Source organism: Genypterus blacodes, unplaced genomic scaffold, assembly GCF_046128005.1.
Source record: "Genypterus blacodes isolate CSIRO-AG114 ecotype Tasmania unplaced genomic scaffold, CSIRO-AGI_Gbla_v1 ptg000045l_1, whole genome shotgun sequence".
Classification (NCBI taxonomy): Eukaryota; Metazoa; Chordata; class Actinopteri; order Ophidiiformes; family Ophidiidae; genus Genypterus; species Genypterus blacodes.
In genome coordinates this window covers 2,096,745-2,109,806 of record NW_027466858.1, presented here as the reverse complement: position 1 = coordinate 2,109,806, position 13,062 = coordinate 2,096,745, and the positions used below count along the sequence as shown (strand labels likewise).

Below are 13,062 nucleotides of genomic sequence, written 5' to 3'. Positions count from 1 at the left end.
TGATTTGTGTCTCCCTTCTTTCATCAGTAAAACAAAACACATACAGACACGTTGACGTTTCTATGAGCGTCCGGCTTTTGACAGGTTGTTTATTCAGGGTCTTCTTTGAGTCTCCAGGGCTGAGGTGGTAGTTAGAGGTTTATCTGTTCGGAAAGGGGCACACGGTTTTAAAACGCCACAACTGCTGTGACATGAAGATCAGCAGGAGCCTTGGAGGGATCCGGCACATAATGACCTTTTTCTACGCAAGGTTATACATGCGTAGGTCATAAGGTCATAAATACATGCAAACCAAACACGGCTCAGGCGGTGTTTTCATTCGGCGGTTTCACCTGTAACCACAGGTTTGCCTGCTAACCATCGTCACCTGTCAACCCGCCTGCCAGAAAAATTCCCCTGGGGAATATTGTCTCCTTTTCCCGTAATATATTGTGTGACACACACGTGCACACACATGCACACACACACACGCACACACACACGCACACACACACACTGAACACACAGTTGCTGAACTTGTGACAGAAGTGCTGTCCTACATTACATTACATATATATATACGATCATTTGGCAGACGCTTTTATCCAAAGCGACTTACATTACATTACCACCCTTCGCAGAGGGGGGAGCAATTGAGGGTTCGGTGCCTTGCTCAGGGGCACCTCGGCAGGGGCTCGAACCAGCGACCCTCCGGTTCCCACTACCCACTGAGCCACTGCCTTCCTACTTCCCAGATGTAGTTATTAAGTTTTCAGAATCATTTCAGTCAGTGCACACAATGTCCTATCACTCACTCACACACACACACACACACACACACACACACACACACACACACACACACACACACACACAACTTCACAACAGTGAATCAGAATCAGAGTATCAGGTCCTACAGGCGTCTGTTGAGGTCTTAATGATAACCTTTGTATGTTTATTGATCTCTTTTACGATGAAGAATCATTTGTTGAATAATGCTGATAGAGTGTGAAGCCCCACCGTGTTGTTCTCTCTCTGCAGGCTTTGATCAATAGTTTGGTTTGAGGACACACAGATGAGAGATTGCAGCACACACTGCTTTTCTCCTGAATGTTTAACAAACCTTTGCCACTTTTTGACGTTGATAGTTTCCCGTTGACCTGTTTTTATGTCTACGCGTGACTCAGGCTGAAACATTTTTCCTGGCTGTCCTACAAAATCCATCAATCAATAAGATCACGGCAAGAAAGCGGTTATGAAACGTGCCGGAGCTTGTGGAGCAAGTCTGCACTCATCCAACTGTTTGAACAAAGGATTAATAAGTAGGGATCATAGTGAAAGTAAAAGGAAAAAAGTATTCAGGCGCATGTTTACGCTTAAGTTTTTTAAATGCCTTTTTGAGTTGCAATTGCCGTTTTATAAGCTTTTTATGTGTGTGGTGACGAGTTGCTTTAGGAATAATGCATACAATTGGTAAAGCATGACTTACAGTACATCAATCATGTGTGTGTGTGGGTGTGTGTGGGTGTGGGTGGGTGTGGGGGGGTGCCTTTGTGTGTGTGTGTGTGCGTGTGCCACTATTTAAGCAGAGGACTTCTTTCCTTCCCTCATGTTTGCTGTCATCATGGCGCTGAAAGTTGTGTGCGTGTTGGTCTGCCTGTTTACTCTGGCCATCATCTCCACTGAAGGTAAGAACACACAAAATCACACACACTTTTCATGGAAATACACAAATTTGCTCATTTCTATTTTATTTGTGCTGAATTGATCCGACTATTAAAAATGTATGATATTTAAGAAAAGGGATTTTGAGGATACAGTTACAGTTTTACATCCAATAATTCATTTTTAACATGCTGGCTTTCAACTGTTTAACTGGAAGTTTCTGGGCATTCTGTCGTCCCTATTGCGCAATTCAATCTGTTTCAGTGCTGTTCAGCTTTCTGGTGGCATAAATGTTAAAGATTTGTGTCCACTGGAGCACAGAAATGGAATGAAACTGTTGTAAGGAGGTGATTGGTACAAATTGGACGATCAATTCTTCAGTTTGTTTTCTTGACACCAATCTCATTTTGAGAAATTCAAGCTACAGCATAAATTCACAGTCAATCCTAATCCTCTTTTTGTAGCTGGAATCCCAAAATGCTGCATGGCCACAACCAACTTCGTCCCCTTACACATGCTGCAGAGGGTCCAGAGGTGGGAAATGCAGAGTGGCAGTGGAGCCTGTGACGTCGCCGCCCTGGTGTAAGTGGCAAAGAGCCGCATCTTACCACATATAAGTATAAACGTATACAATACAAAACAAATCACAATACTACGTCCTGGTTGTGTCCACAGTCTGCATCTGAGGAATGAGAGGAGGCCCATCTGTGCCCACCCCAAGCTGTGGAGAGCCGTGATTCAGCTGACCAAGAAACGGAGACGCAGTTTACAGAGACGTCACGCGGGGAAATAAATCAGGAGCTCGACAAAACAGCCGCTCACTTATCTACAGGGACAACAACTTCATATTCATATTCAGCAGTTAGTCATAAACTAGACACTAGACAGGCCAAATGAAAAATTAAAGCAAGACTAAAACCCAACACCAACCAAACTGAGCCTGGAGCTTTGAGGTGTTTAAGGGGATGATTGAGGACTTTCTTTGTTGGGTCTTGTCCTGTGGGGGTCTAAACGCTGGTGCGGTCGTGACTAATCTCTGAGAGACAAGCTGCCACTCACTTCTCAACTCCTCCGCCTGGGGTTTCGCTGAACAGTTTCATTCCAAAGTGAGGCGACTCTTAAAAATGACAAACGGGTATTCACAGTTTTTACAGTCAATCTTTTAACTTTTAACTTTGTGTTTCGGTGCAAATGGCCAGCTAACAAGAGAAAATGGATTTAATCTGTCTTTGCTTTTTGTTCACATTCGTTGTTGAGTTGGTTGAGTACTAAAGGGGATAAACTCTCTATATTCTGGACTCTACATTTGACTCTTTGCTACTTTAGTACTCTTTCCAATGCTGGTGATTCATCATGTAAAATATCTTTTGGGGGTTTTAAACAAGAATTGTATGCTTTGTGTGTGTTTATATAAACAAATAACACATTTCTTAATAAATTGTGTTTTTTTTCACATTATTTTCATTTCTCCAGTATTATCAAAATGTGAAACAGCATGTAAACGCTCTAAGTCTTTATATACTTTTACAGTTAAACCCGTGTAATTGCTGGTATTAGTCATGGGGAAAATCCATCCCGATTAGTGAGTATCTATCATCATAGAGACTCTAGAATCAGGTTCTAACCCGAGGCACGCGGCCATCAGGAGACATAGAAACCATGAGCAACACGACCTCTCCAAACCTTGAGACATAAATACTGTCTGTCTGGCACACCGTCCGCTCAATCTGACCCAAGTCTAAACAGGTTTGTGCAAAAAGAAGAGTATACATAGAAGTGATTTCACCTGGAGCCTCATAACACACACCGGCTCTCTTATTTTGACATTAGATGTAATTTCCTGCATCTGAGGACAGGGGTCAGATCCAACCAGCATCTTAAAGAGACAATCAGGCTCACTTAGGCACCTGAGACAGCAGGGTGGGGACGTTAGGAGGAGACAAATATAGACAAAATAGATGGTGTTCAGGTTACAGGTGAGGACAAAGCGCAAGTTACTGCAACACAGACAAACGTAACGCTGTTAGCACAACACCTGCCCGGAAAACATTTCATCATCTGACTTGTCAAAGCACAGATTTATAAGGGGGAAAACCAGCATGAATGTTTTTCGCTCATCTTCTGCATTTGACATGCTGAAATGGAAATATATGGAAATTCATGTAGAAGAAGGAAAAACTGCTATTGGTCACATCAAAGGACAACAGTAAGGTGTGAGGGAGAGAGGGAGAGAGGGAGAGAGGGAGAGAGGGAGAGAGAGAGAGAGAGAGAGAGAGAGAGAGAGAGAGAGAGAAGGAGAGAGAGAGAGAGAGAGAGAGAGAGAGAGAGAGAGAGAGAGAGAGAGAGAGAGAGAGAGAGCTTGTTTAATATGCTACATCTTTAGTGAGAATTACCAGAAACCTTTTGTCTTATTTATTTTGGAATAAACTAATGAACGTTATGGAAACAAGTAACAATTCCATAACAATCTAAATCTTTGTGTTTTGTAACTTCAGATGGAGTAAAAAGTAAATTATCTCCTGTTAAATAAAATGGAAATATTCATGTATATTTACCCTAAAGTGAATCAGTGCACTTGGTTACTTTCCATCCATGTTGTACTTTCTTGATAGTCGACTGTATTCATTTCGATTCAACTGTGACTCCTCAGGTTTCATACAACAGCACCCTCTAGTGGTAAGATTAGACAAATCCTGTAAATGCTTTCCTACCTATGACAGAATATCAACATTCCTTATTATCAACATTACCATACCTCCACTTTAGTAACATTGGTAGAGTGACCTTTGAAACCCCCATTGGACAGGATTGGTAACCTGGACAACGCTATAGACTGGCACCCATTTGGTCTGCATCCTGTTTATGTGGTTGACCCACACAAAGCCCCCAATGGGAATTTCTATCATTGTTTACTTACCCAGCTCCAAAGTTTTATGACTATAATGTTGTGATTTTATGTAGCTGTGTGTATGTGTGTGTGTGTGTGTGTGTGTGTGTGTGTGTGTGTGTGTGTGTGTGTGTGTGTGTATGCGTGTGTGTGTGTGTGTAGATAGATTAGTACGTGTGACCATGTGGACACCATCAGACTTTACAAGCCAGAGAGCAACAGTGGACAATCTAGAACCATCATTCATTCACTATCATATCAGCACCGTTGGAAATACACTCTGGAGAATTCTGGGAGGTTTGAGAGACTGCATGACTTTCAGAGGAGGCGTGGAGTGTGAACATAGAGTGTGACAACAGCTGCTTCTGTGTGCACTGATTATGATGTCACCAACAAATAAGTCCTGAAACGTGCAGCTAAAAACAACGTGTGTGTGTGTGTGTGTGTGTGTGTGTGTGTGTGTGTGTGTGTGTGTGTGTGTGTGTGTGTGTGTGTGTGCGTGCGTGCGTGTGTGTGTGTGTGTGTGTGTGTGTGTCAGCATGTGGGGGTGCTGCAGTCAGAAATGTCCCTGGCCTCATTTCCAGTAATAATGGTCTTGTAGGCGCTCAAGAGATGCAGCCTTCCACTTCCTTAGCTCAGTTTTACTCAGTGACATTAATGCAAAGGACATTCATTTGATTTGCAGTATACTTTATTAGTGACAACCAGGGCAGCAATATCCATCACAGACATGGTGTGTTACAAAGACACCAGAATGATGTGTTCAGGAACAAATCACTGATGAGGTTCATCAGCTACAAGAGGTGGAACATATGCAGTACTTTGAGGTCTGAGAAGCAGAGTAAATAACATCAACTCTACCAGCTTGTCTCTTACAAAGCAAAAACCATGCTGAGGTAAATGCAGGCTGCGTGGAAAGGTCAGAGGTCGGATTAACTTCTACCGCCTACTGAGTGTCCCCTCTGAGGGAGTAGGAGTAATAGATGGTGCCACCTTTCTCGAGGTAACACTCGAACTGATGGGTTCCCACCTTGATCTGTCGCTGGCAAATTCCCAGAAGGTCATCGAAGAGAATGTCGTGGTCGTAAACCTCCAGCCTCAGCACATCATCCACCTGGGCTGAGTAATGGGAGAATTCTTCGCTCCACCAGGGGCTGTCATCATTTCTGCGAATGGAGGTCTCGCCCAGCTCATCCGAGCCGCAGAACACCTTGATGTAGGCGTCTGTGGTTCCGAAGAGGCCAACATCAATATCACTGCCACGCAGGTTATACAGCTTGAGTTGCGCTTGAGCCAAAGTCAGGCTGCACAGGAGGAGCAGGAGGGCACGCATACTGGGGGCCATGGCTTCAGAGGCTATGAGAGTCAACAAGAACACAGAGAGAAATATGATTCATTTGGCAGACTATGCTGATAACATGCAAAGATGTCATCTGGCAGGAATAACAAGAGTAAGTGCCAAGTTCTAGTCAAAGAACAAGACATAGGGGCCAAGAGGCAGAGATAGATTTCCTTTTTTTAAAAGAGCCCTAGCAGCTAATTATCTGAATTGTTGCTCAGAAGAAAATTGAACCTATGCATGGTATAGTCTTACACATAGACCCCTATCCAAAAAATATGTTCAATGTCAAGAGGTTTCCATCCAAAGTGATGTGAAGCCATTTTTAAAAAGGAGAAGTCAAATAAATGTAACAATATGAGTAAGTGGAGCATGCATAATGAGCTGTAGGAGAGAAGCCGATACTCTTACCTGTGCTTGAGAGTTTGCTTCTGACCACGCTGTCTGCTGCTCCGTCTTTTAAACGCCCTGCAGTCTCCTAATCAGCTTCACACACCTGCTACACTCTCAGAATTACACAACTGTCTGTGTATACATTTCATCGCCAGACTGGATGTACAGCAAATCTGAAATGTTCACTTTGGCTTGGAAGAATCGAACTGCTGATGTGTTTAATAAATATCCAGTCTAGCTGTTAGAGGTTAAAATGGCCTGCCAAGAAAACAATCAGAAGTTAATTTGCAAATTACACAATACAAAGATCACAAGCAATGCAGTTTTTGACAAACTACATGAAAGATAAAGAAATGCAAAAACAAGAAATATATTTATTTGTTTAATATTCTGGAGCAACTCCTAACGATGGCGTCTTGAAATGGCATGTGTCCTGCTGGTGTTGCCTGGCTAAAATCTAGAAAGTTGTTGTTGTTGTTGTCACCTTCAACATGCTGCATACCGCTCCCCTGGCTGGATGTCTCAGTTTGTGTCGGTGCTGTCTGTTAGGTTAGATGGGATGTATCTGGTGTTATCGTCAGTGTGTTTGAGGTAATTGTGTACGGCCAAAAATCATCCACCGGAACCCCAGGATGCCAAAGGTGTTCTATGATTCTATGAGCCCGGGAATGTCGGTAGTTGTATTGCTACTTTGCTGCCTGGATGAATGTTCCTGCTTGAGCACGTGTAGTTGATAACATCACACCACTGGGGACAGAAATATCTAAACACCTGTTGCAACTACGGCATTTTGTTTAACTTCCTGAATCCCTGACATTTATTTTGTATGTATTTTTAATTTCTCCTTGCTATTCTGACTTAGGGGGGAAATGTCTAGATAGTCTAATGTCCAGACTTGAGCACAACAGGTTTAAGTGAAGCATAATGAGGTAGAAGGTGTAGGAAAGGAAAAATGCAATGTCCACATATGAGGACACTGGGTCTCAGAAGATTAATACACACTCCATTACTACAAAATATACATTTAAAATTCATTTGTGAACTGAGATAAAGGATTTTGCACATGACGTTTGGTTGCAGTGGGAAAGCTGCATCTGCCACAAACGCATGTGTGGGTTGGTGACATCAGTGCCTGGCAGGGTGGCGGGTTGTGGTCCTGTCCTGTCCTCCTATAGGAGATGCGGGAACATTAACATAAGAACACTCTGTACTGCGCTGTAAGAAACGTGGCATTGGGTTTCGTCTGAATGCACATGTAACATGTCCACGTATTCCCTGGCCATGTGTGCCCGATCTTGCTACAAGGGCAAGAGGGCTTCTATAAATTAGCAGGTAAGCATAGATTCATAGTCCACTGCATAACCTATTGTGTACTCATTTTTGTCAGTTGATGGAAGGCACAGCTGCATTAAGTGAATTAACCTACAGACAAAGCTACAAAATCAATACACTGTGGCCCTCAATAGGACCAGGGTCAGGATAGATATGACCTTTGACTTCTCAGACCGTCCTTGCTTGTGTGGTGCTACACAGTACCCCTTGCTGCCCCCTGATTTGTGGACCCCATCACCCTCGATCACCCCCACTGGAAGGGGATTAAGAGAGGACAGCACCCAACAATGTTTTTATCTGAACAAACGATGAACAAATGATAAATCACACAATAAGAATGTAAAAAAAAGGGAATAAGAATACAATTTCAAGATGCTAGTATCTGGTACAGATCTACTAGAGAAACCCAGCATGAATGTTTTTGCTCTCAACCAGCTCATCTCCTGCATTTCACAAGCTGAAAAGGAAATATATGGAAATTCATGTAGAAGAAGGTGGTGCTAGCTGGTGGTAGACAGAGAGAGAGAGAGAGAGAGAGAGAGAGAGAGAGAGAGAGAGAGAGAGAGAGAGAGAGAGACCTAATTTAATGCTATATTTTTAGCAATAATTACCAGGAAACCTTGTGTTTTGTATATTTTGGAATAAACTAATGAACGTTGTAGGAACAGGTAGCAATTCTGTAAAAATCTAAATCATGTATATTCATATACATTTACCTCTAAGTCTAATTGGTACTCTTAGTTTTTTTCCATCTATGTTGTACTTTCTTGATAATCTACTCTACTGTATTCATTTGGACTCCACAGGTCTCATGCAATAGCACCATCTAGCGGTAAGATTCAACAAAAACAGACCTACTATAAATGGTTTCCTAACTATGACGAACAGAGAGCCCAATGAATAAACATTGATGGTCAATCATTGACTTACATGACCAAACTGTAACCTAACTCACCAAACAACCCCAAAGTAATTTGCACAGTCAATGAGTTTGGTCATGTGAGCTGCCCAAGTGCCGGCAGTCCACACACTATTAAGTGACAAAGCAGCTGCCAGTTGCCATTTTCCTTTCACCAACTAAGGCGACGAGGCAGCATTCTGTCATTTCGGCCCATTGTTTCCTGCACAAAGCCGAGGCCGGAGCCCTGAGTGAGGTCATAAGGTCCGGTACTCAGTACTTCTTAGAACTTAACTCAGAACTCAAACTTCTCCTTCAAGTGTGGTGTCTAGTTGGTGGACAGACTCAAGACTCAGCAAACCACAACTGAGCACGGAACAAAGAGGATCCAAGTAGACCTCCATGAGAGAAAACTGAAGATGCGTTTTGGAGATTATTAATTAGCAAAAGAAAATAACCTGTTGTTTTTGCACTAACTGAGGATCATAAGGTGTGTATGTGTGTGTTTCTTGTCTTATTTAATGTCATTTCAGTGAGCCAGGATGTGCTAAACCACACACACACACACAGATACATTCATAGGTTCCTTTGAGCCAAATACAGCTCAAGGCTCAAAGATTAAGTTTAACCTTTTGTTGTGTTCACGACCTTTGACCCCCCCCCCCCCCCCCTTACATCGTGTCGTTTACTCATCACTGTCCCCTAACACTGAGGACAAAGGGACAACCTTACCTGTCCGATGCCCAAACACATGTATGATGGGATCCTGAGAGACAACAGGCTAAATTTTAAACTCCCTCCATCCTGTCAGAGCATCCAACTCCTACTTCTGTGTGCGTGTAGTGTGTTGTAAATAGGTTGTAATAATGTAATAATGGGAGTTAATGTTTACAGTTTCACAGTAGGATGTGGTATATTTGTTAACATTATTAATCAAATATTTACTTTCAATCAAAAAAAGATTTATTCACGTGTGGCTGCTGAACACCTTCAGATGCCGGTTTTATTCACCGACGCGTGCATAAAAGGCGGGGCCACGGAATCGCCTACAAGTCAGCTCCTCTAGGGAGTCCCGTAAGCACCGCGCACCCACCGCGCGGCGCCGCCCTTTCCTGTGTGCGCGCCAACAACAGGAAAGAATCGCTTCTCTGGGTGTTCAGTGGAAAGTTGGAGCCGCAGCACAGTGAGCGCGAGCACACACTGACGGGAGACCGACCGACCGCCCGCCCGCCATGTCCGCTCCGGCTCCGGCCCCTGAACACCCCGGGTCGGCCAGGCTGCTGTCCGCCGTGTTCTACGCGCTCAGCTCCTTCCTCATCACCGTGGTGAATAAAACGGTTCTGACGAGCTTCAGGTGAGAGATCCGAGCCTGACGGGGACAGAGACCAAAACAGAGCAGGTCAGCTCGCTCTGACATGATGGAGGGAGTTTAAAGTTCAGTCTGTTGTCTTTCAGGTTCCCCTCATACATGTGTTTGGGCATCGGACAGGTAAGTGTCCTCAGTGTTAGGAGACAGCGATGAGGAGTGTGTGTGTGTGGGTGAGTGAGTGGGTGAGTCAGTGTGCGTGTGTAAGGTTGGAAAGTCCATTTGAATAACACTGCTGGGGAAGCTGGAGAATGTAAACGTCTCTGTAAAAGTTTCTTTGCATTTTAAATCTACTCCATATTTTCTGTTCTTCCTTTCTAATGTTTACTTTGCCTTGAAGTCATCCAAAGCTCATCCATCCTTATTACTGACATATGAAACTCACAGATTATTAGTTCAGATATCATTTTGAGACTAGTAGTGTGGAAGTGAAGCCCCACCTGTACGGCACAATGCCTCTCCCTTTCTCATCTCTGCTCCTTTCAGATGATCACCACTCTCATCATTCTTTACGCTGCCAAGATCAGCAAAATCATCCAGTTTGAAGACTTTGACCGAAACATTCTCTTGAAAGTGAGTACTTGATCCTTTCAGCAACATCTCAGCTCCATGATGATAGCAGCTCCACTCCTGATGTCTTCTCTCACGTCTCTTGTCAGATATTCCCTCTTCCTCTGCTGTACATCGGAAACCACATCACAGGACTGGCCAGCACCAAAAAGCTCAGGTTCCCCCTCCTCCTCCTCCACCTCCTGTGCTACATTAACTCATGCAGTAGAGTCCTATCCTTCCCCTTTAAGCTTCTCGTGTTCCTGTTCTTGCCACATACATGTTCGTTTTCTTTTGCAGCCTACCGATGTTCACAGTGTTACGGAAGTTCACCATCATAATGACAATGGCCTTGGAAGTGCATCTACTACGGTACGACGCATGTGTGAATTTTACTTTGTTATTATTCATACGTTGCAATCCACTTTATCAAGTAAAGACCTGTCAGAATAGATTAGGAGAGATTGGACCAGTCAGTGGTATTTGAGGTTATCAGATGAAGCAGACCACAGCTTTGACTGCAAACAGAGGAGGAGGTGCTACAGTCAACACAGAACTATTCCAACATGTCTAAGTGTTTCATATTCATGTTACAGAAAAACATTTCCAAAGCCTGTGGTGTGCAGTGTTATGACTATACTCGTCGGAGGTATGGTGGCTGCAAGGTAACCACGTTGTGCGACACACTGATCTATACGTGTCCTAGATTTGAATGCACACTGCTGAGCGTGAGACAGGTTAAAGGCAGAGTCTGTGTCGTTTCTCTCCTTTAGTTCGGACCTGGCCTTCGATGTGGCCAGCTATACCTTCATCCTGCTCAACGACGTCTTCTCTGCAGGCTACAATGTGTACACCAAGAAGAAGCTGGACGTAGAGGTAAGACACTCATCCACACAATGGTGGATTCATGCCATGAAATGTGATGATCAGGTGATTTTGACATAAAGAGAGAAATCTGACAAGGGCGTGCTGAGGTGTGTGTTTCTTCCCTTCTGGCTTTTTGTCCGATTAGATTTTATATTTGCCCTCTTTCTATCCAGGGTCTTGGGAAATACGGCATTTTATTTTACAACGCACTCATCATCGTCGTCCCCACCATCTTGGCAAGTGCCTTCACCGGAGACTTACACAAGGTACACACACCTGTGACTCTAAACACAGTTACATGTATGTGGATTTCCCTGCCAGACCACCGTGCTTGTGTGAATCCACAGGCCATCGCATTTGAAGACTGGACCGAAGGCCGGTTTCTCTTCTGTTTCCTCCTCTCCTGCATCATGGGGTAAAGCTAGAAGCTCCTGGTTGAAGCTCTTTGGGTTTGGCAAGCTCTTCATAGAAACTAATGCAAAGCTCTGTGGTTTCAGGTTTGTGCTCATGTATTCCATCGTCCTGTGCAGCTATTATAACTCAGCGCTCACTACCACAGTAGTTGGAGCCATAAAGGTAAAGTGACAGTATCAAGAATGTGTTTCAGAGCGTATCGTTCATCTGCCCCTCCTGCTAAACTGCACATCTTCCCTCAGAATGTTGCCGTGGCCTACATCGGCATTTTTGTGGGCGGGGACTACTTATTCTCCTGGATGAATTTCCTCGGCTTGACGATTTGGTAAGAATGACTCTTTGACTTCCAGTAACAGATACAGAAGGCATGTGAACAAAGGTGTGCCAAACTTCTTGATACTGGCGTTGATGTAAGAGTAGAACCAGTAAAGTGACATTTTGCTCTCAGCTTTTTACTTGCAGCCCAAAGTAGATAAACTTGTTAAATCTGTAACGATGAAGCTCGCCTGGGGTTTATCGGGTTGTTTGATATGCTTAGTTTAACTCTCTATAAACACGGCTGAGCTCACAATTGCTGCCAATGCAACAAATAATACAGATCAGGAAAAACGTGTTGCTCAATCGGCATTATTCATGTACTTTTTGTTATTGTATGAGAAAATATAAAACAAAACAAACATCTCTTAAAGATACAGTGTTGGGGTCTGTGGCCTCCACACACACACTGACTGCTCTTCTCTGTTGCTTGCAGTATGTCTGGTGGACTCATGTATTCATACTTGACCTTCACCAAACAAACATCTGGAAGCAAGACACAGGACACACAAGAGCTGCAAGTTGACATTGAGAAAGATTCTCTAAAGAAGTCGCCCTGTCAACTGAATGGACTTTCTTGACTTTCACCACTTGGTGGCACTGTTCTGCCCCATATTGGAGCAAATTATTAAGATAAGGAAAATAGCTGTAAATTGTACATTGCTATTGATTACGCCTTATTTTTTGATAAATCACATTGAGTGATTATTTTTTACTACTGTGTGGATTCTACTATGAGTCCTGGGATGAAACAAGACAAAGGAAACTCACAGCAGTCGTGGGTTCATGATCAATGAATGTTTATTGAAGACCAACAATTACAGTGTGGACAGCCTGTCAGAGGAAAAACTTGCCTTTATTTTGTGTAATAAAATGTCTACCAAGCAAGCAAGATCGCTCTAGAAATGCCACAAATCTGGATATTGTTGAAGATGTTAACAAAGGGGGGAAGAAACTTAAACTAAACTTCAAAGCTCTCTGTAAATTGTGCCCACTCTAACAAACACATGTATGTGTATAGATATAGATATATATTAAATGACATAATCTTCTCAAAC

The 13,062-nt window shown here is 43.3% G+C and overlaps 3 protein-coding genes across 3 annotated transcripts; 2 read left to right on the top strand and 1 right to left on the bottom strand.

Moving 5' to 3' along the window:
• The first annotated feature begins 1,528 nt into the window (after positions 1-1,528).
• Positions 1,529-3,102, top strand: ccl27a (chemokine (C-C motif) ligand 27a). Its single transcript, XM_076149472.1, has 3 exons — positions 1,529-1,667; positions 2,109-2,226; positions 2,320-3,102. The coding sequence occupies exons 1-3, from the start codon at positions 1,589-1,591 to the stop codon at positions 2,435-2,437; spliced, it is 315 nt and encodes a 104-aa protein (XP_076005587.1). The 5' UTR covers positions 1,529-1,588; the 3' UTR covers positions 2,438-3,102.
• A 2,319-nt stretch (positions 3,103-5,421) lies between these two features.
• LOC143000230 (perforin-1-like) lies at positions 5,422-8,566 on the bottom strand. The gene is made up of 2 exons (XM_076149481.1): positions 6,282-8,566; positions 5,422-5,887 (listed from the first exon to the last, which is right to left on the bottom strand). The coding sequence occupies exon 2, from the start codon at positions 5,874-5,876 to the stop codon at positions 5,478-5,480; it is 399 nt and encodes a 132-aa protein (XP_076005596.1). The 5' UTR covers positions 5,877-5,887; positions 6,282-8,566; the 3' UTR covers positions 5,422-5,477.
• A 1,067-nt stretch (positions 8,567-9,633) lies between these two features.
• On the top strand, positions 9,634-13,061 carry slc35d2 (solute carrier family 35 member D2). Its single transcript, XM_076149503.1, has 12 exons — positions 9,634-9,847; positions 9,949-9,982; positions 10,346-10,432; positions 10,519-10,586; positions 10,709-10,780; positions 11,005-11,073; positions 11,182-11,284; positions 11,449-11,541; positions 11,623-11,690; positions 11,773-11,851; positions 11,932-12,014; positions 12,441-13,061. Exons 1-12 carry the CDS (start codon positions 9,726-9,728, stop codon positions 12,583-12,585), a joined length of 1,023 nt encoding a protein of 340 aa, XP_076005618.1. The 5' UTR covers positions 9,634-9,725; the 3' UTR covers positions 12,586-13,061.
• Position 13,062: the final 1 nt, after the last annotated feature.

Bases quoted from the DNA above. Each gene is read 5' to 3' on its own strand.
- LOC143000230 (XM_076149481.1), bottom strand. From the start codon at position 5,876: ATGGCCCCCAGTATGCGTGCCCTCCTGCTCCTCCTGTGCAGCCTGACT.
- ccl27a (XM_076149472.1), top strand. From the start codon at position 1,589: ATGTTTGCTGTCATCATGGCGCTGAAAGTTGTGTGCGTGTTGGTCTGC. The intron at 1,668-2,108 runs GTAAGAACACAC...CTCTTTTTGTAG, and splicing joins GGCCATCATCTCCACTGAAG to CTGGAATCCCAAAATGCTGC. The intron at 2,227-2,319 runs GTAAGTGGCAAA...TTGTGTCCACAG, and splicing joins TGTGACGTCGCCGCCCTGGT to TCTGCATCTGAGGAATGAGA.
- slc35d2 (XM_076149503.1), top strand. From the start codon at position 9,726: ATGTCCGCTCCGGCTCCGGCCCCTGAACACCCCGGGTCGGCCAGGCTG. The intron at 10,587-10,708 runs GTTCCCCCTCCT...TTTCTTTTGCAG, and splicing joins GCCAGCACCAAAAAGCTCAG to CCTACCGATGTTCACAGTGT. The intron at 11,074-11,181 runs GTAACCACGTTG...TCTCTCCTTTAG, and splicing joins GGAGGTATGGTGGCTGCAAG to TTCGGACCTGGCCTTCGATG.